The 12,232-nt window shown below is 38.2% G+C and overlaps 1 protein-coding gene and 2 long non-coding RNA genes across 3 annotated transcripts in view; 1 reads left to right on the top strand and 2 right to left on the bottom strand.

Moving 5' to 3' along the window:
• Positions 1-471: 471 nt before the first annotated feature.
• Positions 472-10,562, bottom strand: LOC144031719 (uncharacterized). Its single transcript, XR_013287592.1, has 5 exons — positions 10,208-10,562; positions 2,801-2,945; positions 2,643-2,718; positions 1,648-1,941; positions 472-1,564 (listed from the first exon to the last, which is right to left on the bottom strand). It is a non-coding gene; the product is annotated as an uncharacterized LOC144031719 (long non-coding RNA).
• Positions 4,073-5,217, bottom strand: LOC144031725 (uncharacterized). The gene is made up of 3 exons (XR_013287594.1): positions 4,886-5,217; positions 4,523-4,786; positions 4,073-4,386 (listed from the first exon to the last, which is right to left on the bottom strand). It is a non-coding gene; the product is annotated as an uncharacterized LOC144031725 (long non-coding RNA).
• The window catches only part of mgat5b (alpha-1,6-mannosylglycoprotein 6-beta-N-acetylglucosaminyltransferase B), a 62,203-nt gene continuing 60,289 nt past the window's right edge, over positions 10,319-12,232 (top strand). The window contains exons 1-2 of the mRNA XM_077539062.1: positions 10,319-10,694; positions 12,058-12,170. Of these exons, the coding sequence (XP_077395188.1) occupies positions 10,633-10,694; positions 12,058-12,170 (175 nt within the window). The 5' untranslated portion in view covers positions 10,319-10,632. The remainder of the gene's footprint in view (positions 10,695-12,057; positions 12,171-12,232) is intronic.

Here is a 12,232-nt window from a genome sequence, read left to right as displayed (position 1 = left end):
CAAGACAGCCAAAATACAGTATCTTGCTCTTTTCACTGAAATATTAGAGGTTCACTCTTGACTATATTCTGCACACAGCTTTGCACTCATTTGTTGCGCATGGTCAGCTGTGCTTTCAGCATGCTTCCCTATAGCCCCTCAGGACCACATGTGGATGTGAAAGGGACAGTTTATCCTCAAACAAAGCTTCATCATTCTGCTTTTGGAGGTTAACCTTTCTTTGGTCTTGAAGGTCACCACAGAACATGTTTTCTTTCCGAGTTTATCAACTGCAGATGTAGGCATCAATCAATTCTTATTGGTTTAGATTTTCTGCTAATAACAAATTATCTTTTGGGCAAACGCAAAACTGTCCTATTCAAAATACACATTTTTTTATGCTTTAAATTCTGTTTTAACAAAATGGCCAGCAGCCTATATGTTTGTCACGTGTGTGTTACCAAATCAAAATGCATCTCATATGAAAATATATATTTTTTAAGTTTTATTTATTTATTTATTGTAAACACACAAACACTGAAAAAAATAAAATAAAATCAATGATTGTCCGGTGTACCACAAATGAAAATGTCCTCAGTATTTTTGTGCACTCACTTGTTGAACTTGTTACATACATTGATTAAACAAGTTATGAAATGTAGACAAACATTCAGAAATAAGAAAATGTTTTCTTGTGTATACATCTGCAAACACTGATGGCCAAAGCGCAAAAGCTCTGAAAATGCACATTTGAAATGTTTTTCCTGTACGAAACACTAGGTTATAAATCTATGACGACTACTAGCACTGCCACCACCTTCCTGGTTACATCATCACCCAGTCAGAAAGTCCCACAGCCAAGGAGGGGAGGTTTTGCACTTTTTAAACAAAAACAAAATAAAAAAATAATAATAAATACAAGGCATTTATTTTTTGGCGTTATTGTAACTCTCCATATTGTAATATTTGTAGGTGCATAAGTGGGTTCCTTTTTAAACTTTAGGACAAATAGTTTCACCTGATTTCCGATAGTATATATATTTTTTTAAATACAGATAGTGGATGGAATGCATATTATCGTAGAACGTTTAGAGGGAGAAACTACAAAAAAGGAAGAAAAAAAAAGTTTATAACTGTGTGCTCAAACTTCCTGCCTCTGGTCAGCTAGAGGAAATCAACATTGAGTAAGAAATTGAGTTCTGTTTAATAAGCCTGTCATATAAAGCATATTATTATACGATAAATGTCACCAATACAGCCTGAATCATCACACAGATCCACTGAAGTTTGTATACGCTCATGGATGAATTCGTTGAATCTTTAACCATGAGTAGCTTTTGAACTGAGACATATTTCCTCAGGTCGGCATTCCATAATGAGCAGTTATAAGTTTGGTTTCCTGCTTGTGTTTTTATTGTGCTTGTGATGTTGTATCGCCCATATTGGTCAACATCTTCCTTTGTGCTTGTTGAGTTTAACCGCTTGTCTCCCCTGAACCAGTGGATTTCACCCCAGCTGTAAACTCCGTGGAACCAGCACTCTGCCATCGACTCATTGATGACATAGTTTTGATTTCCAAGGCAGCCTGGAGAAATAAAGAACTATTAGTAGAATAAAAACAAGGCATCAGCTTATATGGATATAAATGATTAAAACAAGCAAGATCACCTTGTATGTTGATTAAAGTGGTGCTGTGTGCTATTCCCATTTGTGAGCGAACTTTGCAGAGGTACTTTCCCCGGTGGATGGGCATTATGTTGAAGAGTGTCAGATTGAGCTGATAGTCGGATCCTGTCATTTTACTCTGACACACGCCAGGGTCGTCGGTGGCATTCGCATCACATAATGTTTTGTTTTGACCAATCCAGGTAAACAAAACCCAGTTCGAGGGGGCGTTGCATGTCAGCGTTACATTGCCCCCACAGTGGACCACCTTGTCGGGGGTTGTCTTCATAGCCATATCTGTCCTCAGAGAAGATGATAAACATCATAAAAATCACATTACAGAAAATCATATTCAAATAAATTCAGCAAAAGATGAATGTGAAGTTGTTCAAAAAATATGAAACAATCAATACAGTACTGCTAAGTGGTTGAGCCATTTCACTCTCACATCCCTTTTGATTTTGTTCAAGCAATCAGTCGTTTTGAAGTCTGGTGAGTTGGCAATAGTTGCTAACTTTTTGGGGCAAAACATGAAATGTGAGGGGGAGTCTTGAGGATCTCGTGAACAGCATACTTCAGATCAGATTTAAGAATTCAGACCTGTCATGTCATGCAATTCGTCACCAAACAAACATACATATCCCACTACTGCCACCTGCAGCTCATTGTGTTTATCACACTATTCAAAATGAAACTATGATCAGATCCACAAAAACAAGACTTACAGTTATAAAGCTATAACTATAACGCTTTTTTTTTTAACTAGCTTTTGTTTGTTTGTTTTTTTTAACTACATGCACTATACTCAACCTGTTTCTACATATGACACTTTAATTTCCAACTTGTTAACACTGTAAATGTCCCATATATATGTTATATACAGGTATATATATATATATATATATATATATATATATATATATATATATATATATATAGCATAGAAAACCTAAAAACTACATATGCTCTAACATCTTTGATGCTGGAAAAGCACTCACCTGCAGTGGCAACGGCCATTGTGAACCACATGATGGAAAACCAGTCGACAATCCAGGAGGAAATGCATCTTTTTATCTGTATATTGTAGCATTTGTCACATTAGAAGTATAGGGCTACAAGTTTCAAAACCTGTTTGTTGAAGATCTTCTTTACTCACCATGATGTTCTTCTGAACTCACCGAAGGTTGTTTTTGTTATCCAGGTGGAAGCTTTCAACGGCGTTAGATCCACTTAATGTCAGAGAGAACCAAGCGTGACTTCTTGTAAGCGTTTCAACAAAACCTCAGGTGAGTTGTGATGTGCTTGAACATGAAAGAACATGTCCCGGAATGATAGTTGAGGCTTGTGAGTAGTGAAAGTCTTCTTCCATGTTCAAACACGTTAACAAGGCTCTTTAGGTCAATACGGTTTATATAATATACACACGTAGGCAGAATTGTTGGTACCCTGCATCAGGGCCGGCCCTACATGATTTGGTACCCTAGGCGAAAATGTACATGGTAGCCCCCCCCAATCCCATAAAAAAAAACACACACACAAAAAAAAATTATAGATATATTATATTTAATAGCACAACACGCAATAAATACCAAATTCCACAAACAAATAAAAATAAGAAAAATAACAGAAGTACAATGCAATGCAAATTTTTATTGCAATTTTTGAAAAATGACAGTATTTAAAACCTCAAAATGTTTTCACTATGTACATTAATAATTGTGTAAGATACAAAAAATAGTAAATGTATCAATATACAAACGTCGATATATCGTAAAACTTTGGCAATAAGGTGATTCACAGATAATGTGAATAGTGTGCAAAAAAACTTCACTAAATAACTGAGGAACATAACGGCAAATACTTAAAATAGTGCACGCCGGGACCTCCTTGCAGCAAAGGCATCAATTGGTGCGTCAAAGGATAGCTGCCTGGATACTTCTTGATTGATGCTAAGTGCCAGTCTAGTTAGCCGTTCTTGTGACATGGTAGACTTTAAATAGTTTTTTATTAGTTTAAGCTTGGAAAAGCATCTCTCAGCTGATGCTACAGTCACTGGTATGGAAGCAGCCACTCTGAGTGCTACCCACATGTTGGGATAGATTTCTCTAAGTTTTTTTCTCCTCTAGAAAAACTAAAAGTTCCATGCTTGACATATTGGATTTTGGCCAGGTAAGAAATGACTGCATCTCTGCAAATTTTTTTTTAATTTAGAGTACATATTGCACAAATAAGTAGACCCCGAGAAAAAGGCTAATTGTTAATTCCAGGCCTAGCAGACATGTTGCTATCCATAACAGTCATGGAGATCATAGAAAATACTAGATGTCGTCGTTTTTGTTGTGGGTTGCATTTGTTTTTGTTTTTTTGCATTAGTTAATTTGATTAAATTGAAGATTTTGTAATCTACGCATCCTATTACAACCTTATTTTCATGTTGTGAGTCAAGTGTGTATTCTACAGAAAACATTTTGTCAATATTTTGGAAATTGTTCTTATTTTTATTGAGATATTGAACATCCATCCATCCATCCATTTTCTTGACCGCTTATTCCTCACAAGGGTCGCGTGGAGATATTGAACAAAATCTTTACATTTTTCAAAGGTGGTATACTCATATATGCTGAGCACTGTACATGATGCAGCAATAGCTGATATAACTGAAATAGTCACCTGGATCTAGAAGATCGAGCTTTGTGTCACTCAAAGTACTGCTGATTGGTGCTTGACTGGCTGTTGCTTCAGCTGTACATTAAACACAATACATCACTTCAAATTATTTTGGTGTTAAAGCAGGGAAAACAAATCCATTTGCATTATGATAGAATACAATGTCAGAAATTATGGCTGTTTGTATTAAATGCACCATCCATGCACTTACATTCAGTAGCCTTTGGTGAAGATGACACTGAAGGATTGTTTACCACAGCTTCTGCAGGTGCTTGTTGTGGCTGCAAATATTTTCTCAGTGCATCTAGTTAAAAAAAAAAATGCATTTACTATATCGATGTTTACATTAAACCAGCACATAATTCTTATTTTCAATAAATTAATAAATTAATGTGGTTATGTGAAACAATGACTTGTGCAAATCCATTTGCAGGTATCTGGACTTACTGGCTGTTTTAGTTTAAACTCAGCAAGCCTTGCCCCACTCTTGTGTGCAAAGTAGCTACTAGCATGGATGTAATGGTGCAATGGTGATGTAATGGTAAACAAGTTACAAACAAGCTAAGAAGCTAACGCTATTTTCGTGTTTATTTTATAAACAATGATGATTGACTGACATACATACCTCTACCCTGGGCCCGTTTTTCCTCCTCCTCCTTTCGCCGCTTTCTTAATGCAGCACTTGAAGGCTTGGACCTTTTCATTGTTGTCGATGTCAATGTATAAACAACACAAGTGTGCCAACCATCTATCGATCTCTCTAAAGTGCTGCCACTACACTCTGATATGATATACGACCCCTCCCCCTACCTTTCATTCATTGTAAGCGGCAGCAGCGGGTCAGGTTCAGGGCGCCAGGACAGCAGGTCGTGAACTCACAGTCATTTATTTGAAATAGAAGTAATAAAAAAAGGAACTTAATAAAATATATTTGCTATATAACATTTTATGCTAGAAAACACGAGAGGGGGGGAGGGCTTTTTGTGTTTGTGTTTTTTAAATTGTATTTTTTTTCCTTTCTGCAATTTGGCGCCCCCTCCACAAGATGGCGCCCTAGGCGACCGCCTAGCTCGCCTGTAGCCTGGGCCGGCCCTGCCCTGAATAAAAGAAAAACCCCACATTGGTCACAGAAAATAACTTGAATCTGACAAAAATAATGATAAAGGAAAAATGTAATGAAATTTAACCAATGAAAACCAGACATTGCTTTTGAAACGTGGTTCAACATATTTATTTATTTATTTATTTATTTATTTATGTTGACCTTAATATTTTGATGTACACATATTTACTGCAATCAAACTATTTTTGTAACTTCAGTGAGACTGCATCTCTCAGCAGGTGCTTTGGACCACTGTTGACTGCTCCATTTTTCTCAGGTTTCACAGGTACATTCTCCAGATGGTATGTTTTCGCTCCCTTCACACATCGATAGGATCTAGATCAGAGCTCATGGAAGACCAATGTTTTCCTCTTAGCCATTCTTGGATGTTTTTAGCTGTGTATTTTGGGTCATTTTTCTACTGCAAGATCCATGGCCTGGTATTGAGAACAAGCTTTCGGACACTGCAAACCGTGTTTCTCGCTAGAATACCTTGATGGACAGTCTTCAAGAACAGATTACTGCTTATCATCCTTAAAATAAGCCATCTGACTAATTTCAAGTTTGAAGTCATCTGTGATGTTAATTTACCTTAGTTGCACACGTCCAAATAGTCAAATTCCGGGATAGGCAAGTAATGATGCTATGTATTTGTGTTGGACTGATAACAGGCTTGATTTCAAGGTATCGGTGTTCACGATGGTGCGCTTTATTATCAGGAACTAGAAATTAGAATAGAAAATTGCCATTAATTTCATGCAATTTTCAGGAAAGGTGCTATACAGTATTGGGCTATATAGGTCTTTCTTTAAATTTATATGTCACTGTTTTTCAGGAGTGCGGGTTTGGAATTTATGTATCAAAAGTACAGGTGGCATTTGGTATTGGTATCAGTGACTACTCAAGAATTGAGTACTTGTACTTGTATCAGTCTGAAAAAAAAAAGTGGTATTGACTTATTCCTAGTCAAAATATTTTCAATCTTTTTGAGGGGGTGTCATAATTTCTATGCAGGCTTGTTTCATGAGTTTTTTTTTTTTTTTTTTTTTTTTTTTTTTAATAATTGTATTGAACCACAATTGAAAAGACGTGTCTGATTTGCATTGGTTAATTTGTGTTACTCTTATATTTATTACTTTTGTCACATTCAAGTTAATACTGTGACCGCTCTGCGCTTTTCTTTCATTAACAGACGGGTACCAAGAATTGTGTCCACGTGCATCTGAAAAGTTGCACTACAGGCCTCAATTTAACAAGCCTAAAGAAGTTTCCACTGCATGATGCACTTTCACCTCAAGCAGTCAGAATTTGCATTTGTCTCAGCTGATATGTTCTGCATGCAAAAAGCATTGTAGTCTTTCGATTATGTGAAAAAGGGATGAATGCCAAAGTATTGCTTTAAGGGATCCCATTGTTTTTGCAGGTACAAGTCAGTGGACCGGTAAAGTTTAGACTTAATGATGCTGTAAGAAGAAAAAGGTCAAGGGAATTTCTGGAGTGACTTGATCAGATGAGGTGCTGGGAAAATTGCCAAGAGAAGAGAAACAATAATAAATGTCCCTCAAGTGTGTGAGCCTCAGATTGAGAAGGCCTGCCAGATTGTGAACGCAGGAACAAGGAAAACAATTATTTAATTTGGAACGGCAGCAGAGTGAAATTTGGTTCCATGTGGTGAGCAAGAGATTAACTAGTTGTCTAACTATTTTTGACAGGTGTGTTTTAATGCAATGTCACTAATGGAGTAAGAAACGTGCAAGTGCGTCTTCCTTATTCCATTACATCAACATGACTGAACAGGTCAAGAAAACTGGAAACTGGATTATGTGTATTCAGAGGAATTTTGTCTTTGAGCCACAACTGGGAAAGAAATAATCAACAACATAAGTCACATTCAGTAAGTAAAGTAAACATGTATTAAAGTTTTATGTTGTGTTTGTTTTGTTCTGTTTCTGTAAAGTGCTTTGTGACAGCTAAGGCTGTTTGAAAGCGCTATATAAATAAAGATGACTTATTTATTTATTTTTCCATTCATTCATTCATTCATTACTGTCAATTGGATGCAATACCCATTTTGATAACTTGGAACAATGAAAACAAAACGGTTCCCCTCTTAATAACTTGTTTTCAGTGGACATAAGTAGCTCTGATGCAATCTGAATTCAGACAGGATAATCAGAACTGAACTGACAACTACTCAAGCAGAACAAAACCACAAAAGGACTATAATGACTAAAAATAGACAGTTCACCTGACTAGTAGGGATGTAAGATATCCAAACATCACAATACGATATTATCACGATATGAAGCTCACGGTATGATAATTATCACGATATTGTGGGGAGGTTGGCGATATTTAAAAAAGGTCATAATATTGTACAAAAAAAGAGCTCATACTTAAAAAAAAAACAATATTGTGCTTTTGTACAAAACAGCAATGCATATAAACCATCTACAATCTCTAATAACATTTAATATTGAGACGCTTACTTGTTAATGCACGCACACATTGATTTCCTCCACATACTGACTTGAGTCGGTTCACAGGCATATCATGTTCCCTTTCATCTGACAATTAGTGTAGATTTTAAATATAGAAGGGCCAAAATATCCCTAATGAAAATTAAATTGTACTAAAGAACTAGCCACCAGAGGGTACTAGAACTGCATAAATGGAAATCAACCGGACTTTTTTTAACTGATGTGTTGCTTTTAAATATTGTGAACATGACGACGACGATATTGTGGCAGTTTTAATATCATGATATCACGATATTGCCCTTATCGTTAAATCCCTACTTAGCACTATGTCCCCCCCCCCCCAAAAAAATAATTCAATATAGTCAGACATGTACGATCCTGTCTTGTAGTTAGATATTGATAATGTCTGTCTCTTTGTTGTTAAGGTTTTGAGTTGAAGGTTTGTCCATTGACAGAGGTGCCACGGAATGTTGCTGCTCCATCACACCCAGCTCCCCCCCTCCCCAACCCAAGAATGACCTCAAGATTTTGTTTTTGTCCTTGAACAGTTGCATGCTAAAGGTGAGGGAATTCAAACCACAGAGTGGAATGGGTAGACATGTTGATGGAGAAGAAGACAATCAGCACTGGGTTGCCCTGAATCACCTCTCATCCAAAGTCAGCTATAAAAAATGGCTGAATGGATGGATAATAGGCCTACTGAATTATATGTAATCCATATAGGCTGATGGTCACTTTCTAGTATAGTGCTCATCGAGAATGATTTTTAAGCCAAGATTTTAAACTAAAATAATACTGTCGCTTTGGAAATATAGAGATGCCCTCCTCCTACTTTGGACATAAATGCCACTCATCTCCCCTAGGATCAACAGCCCTACATATTATGAAAACTGAATGTCACAAACCAGTTGTGCATTATGTGTGATATCGTGTGGGCTTAAACATTCGGGCTGCAGACCGGGGAGCCAGTGCTCAGTTGTTGTCACAATCAACAGAAATGAAAATAGAAAAGGAATCAAACAATAAAAGAATGTCACATCGTCGTGTAACTGTATATTGGAATTGAATACTGAGCTGGCACGACTGAAAATTGCAATGTGTGTTTTGGCCAGTAGGTGGCAGGAAAAAAAACCACATGCGCTCTCCAAGGTTCTACAACTGGATGTATGCAAGGTAGTCAAATGATGTAATCTTAGATGGTGCTGACTTTATCTATTGATTTGGAATTTCTACCTGACATCCATTCATTTATCCATCCATCCGTCCGTCCAACCGTCGGTCCGTCAGTCCATCCATCCATCCATCCATCCATCCATCCATCCATCCATCCATCCATCCATCCATCCATCCATCCGGTGCCAATTGCTCAAGGAACCTCCGCAGTAGTTTTTAATTTTGTCCACAGTCACTGTCAGACCATGTGATTCCAAAGCCTTACAGAGGAACTTCTGTCACCCCTAATTTGTAGCACTGTATGTACTGCAGCATGAGTGATAATGCACAGTGGCACTTTCAGAATTCACTCGGCAAAGTTTGCTGATGAGCAATGGCGCTGGCATGAGTTCTTGGCCTAGAGCCGACCCAAGGCATAAGGAATTTAAGCAACTGTTTAGGGCTCCATGACCACTAGGGGGACCCCCAACAGCAATAAACAATGAACAGAGCCTCGAGTGGTATTTTTAATATATACTGTATTGAAGAAAAGAGTTACGAAAACTCAAAAGTCTGGATTAAGGTTTATTTGGACTGATTCCAAAACTTTTTTTTTTTTGTTTTTTTTTTTTTAACAAAGCTTAGCATTTATTAAATTATTTTGTCACCTTGTTTCAGGAACCTGTATTCAGTTACATCGACTACTTGCCTGACAATTAATACTGGACATTTATGATTCAGTATTCCATTTAGTTAGCAACTAGCTGTTGCTGCCTGATGCTATTGTGGGAGTGGGGGGGTTATTGGACTAGATAGCTTATATTGGACTATTTCTAGGACACAACTGAAAACTCCCGTAGACACTAACAATGACTGACAGGGGACTTGGGAATCTTCCTCACGGGGCCCTCGATAGCAGGCTTGTTGTCAAGCACATTGGCAACAAAATTGAGTTGTAAGCTTCAGTTATCTCTTGGCTACATAGAAAGGTAGTGACACCAATATGTGTCTCAGCCCACAAAACATCCTGAAAATTGTGAACATTTCACAACATACTGTGAACATACTGTTGTTGCGTGTACATTCATTAATAACAGATATCCATCATACTGTAATTAGTGATACATGGACGTTTTGTCATGGGGCCCGTGTAGGAACGCACCTGCATGGGTTGTCTGAATCAACAAATTCTATTCGCTTGCAGTCATGTTTTCCCCTCAGTTTCCAGGTGACTCGCTAGATGGCGCTCTCAGCCGCCTTCATCCAGTGTTTTCAGTTCACACCAGCCGTGTGTTATTCCTGCTCGCCGCACACCGCTGTGTCCTGGAGCAACAGTACACAGGATGCAGGGCTAACATCCACACATTGTGTCGCGAGAGGGTTATTAGCATCGCCACTGAGTCGCAGTACGCATCGGAAGGAGAAGTTGCAACCCGGCGTGTTGTGGACGAGAGCAGAGTAGCGTGGAAGTTCTGTTTTTGGTGACACTCTTCATTGCTGGCTGCCACTTGCTCGCTTTAAAGTTATGCGTTGGAGTCCGGTGCTCCCCCGCGCACGCCGCACGGTGAATGGACACGCGTGTGCACAATGATGAGCAGCGACATTTCCATTATGACGAGGAGATGTCTTCTCACTTACAAACCATTCAGGTAAGCAACGCTAAAGTGTTAATTACGTATTCCATTTAGTGAGTGGGCGGTTTAATATGTTAAAGCATTGAAACCAATTCATGATGATTTCTACATACAGTCATGGCAACTTAAAGGGCTCAATTTTGTCATAAAGGCACAATTTTTACCAAGTTTTTTTGTTTTGTTTTTATGCAGAAAGATGACAAATGCACAGTTGTGTGTATATAGGTTATACAAAGTATAAATAAAGCTACTTTGCAGAAGTTTTTACTCCTTATATTTTAAAACCGATTTATTTGGCTTACTTTCCACATCTTACTTAGCTGAAATAACCTAGTTACTTTTCCCACCGCCATGGATGACAACAGGACCAGAAATTATGTAAATAAAGCAATGTCATGTCAACCAAGATTGAAATTTTGATTGACTGACTGACTCAACTGACTGACATCTTGGGAAACCAGTGACCACTGATGATAATGACAATCAAGATACAGTATTACCAATCCACAACCTCATTGATCGATTTCTCCTCCCTTGATAATTTCTGCTCGTCTTGAACATTCTACCATCTTTTGGAATAAACATCCACCTAATCTGGAAGGGGTGGGGGCAAGTAAGAGGTATATGGCAGTTATTAGTAGGTAATTTAACATTTATTTTGTCAGTCAGTTCAAAATATTACATGGGAATAAACCAGAGCTAACAAAATACACCATCTTTATCACAGTCCATTATTATTACCCCAGCACATGTATTGGATTTCACTTCTCTAGAATGTGTAGGTATTTCTTTTGATGTTCAAATTGGGCTCACTATGACATTGATGAGTGTCCCTTCGGCATTAGGTATTGCAGCACGTGTCTGGGAGTTTGAATGTCACAAGGCAGATTAGTTGATCACAACGGCCAAGACATTTATTGCGCGCTGTCTGAATTTCAACTCCTGGGTTTTCACCTCCTGTCTGAGAAATTGGGAAAGATTGCTCATTCAAACCTCCATCTGATTGTATGCAGGATGTCCCTGAGCTGTCACTATTATGCCATGTATGCATTCAAGGAAGTGTGCAGGTTTTGGTGTACAGCACAGCTGTGACAATCCTGCGATTTAGAATGTGCAAGCCTGTTTTTTTGTGTTTCAGAGTAAGATGTAATTGGTACAAAACATTTATTTTATTTTCAATCTCATGAACCTGATGGCTCACTCAGCACAGTGAAATTCATGTAATGGACAGAGAGATGTGAAATTACACATTTAGGACGATTGATAAGGGGTAAAAGTCTCACAACGCACAGGAAGTCAAATTGCATACTCCGTATGTACATTCTGTTTACTTCAGCTACGATGTTGACTCTTTTTCCCTCGTCTTTTCTCCTTTTAGGATTTTCGTGCTAGGGGTTGGCTTCTTCAGTTTGTGCTTTCTAATGACCTCTCTCGGGGGCCAGTTGTCAGCCAAGCGACCCTCAGATTCCCCTTTCACCACGCGGGCAGAAGGTAGGCCTGCAGTTCTATGCCAAGGCTTTTGGCAGTGTCTATAGTGGGCTGTGCTCCACGCC

Source organism: Festucalex cinctus, chromosome 1, assembly GCF_051991245.1.
Source record: "Festucalex cinctus isolate MCC-2025b chromosome 1, RoL_Fcin_1.0, whole genome shotgun sequence".
NCBI classification, from domain to species: Eukaryota; Metazoa; Chordata; class Actinopteri; order Syngnathiformes; family Syngnathidae; genus Festucalex; species Festucalex cinctus.
The sequence above is the reverse complement of the archived record's forward strand: the minus strand, read 5'-3'. Positions and strand labels throughout refer to the sequence as shown.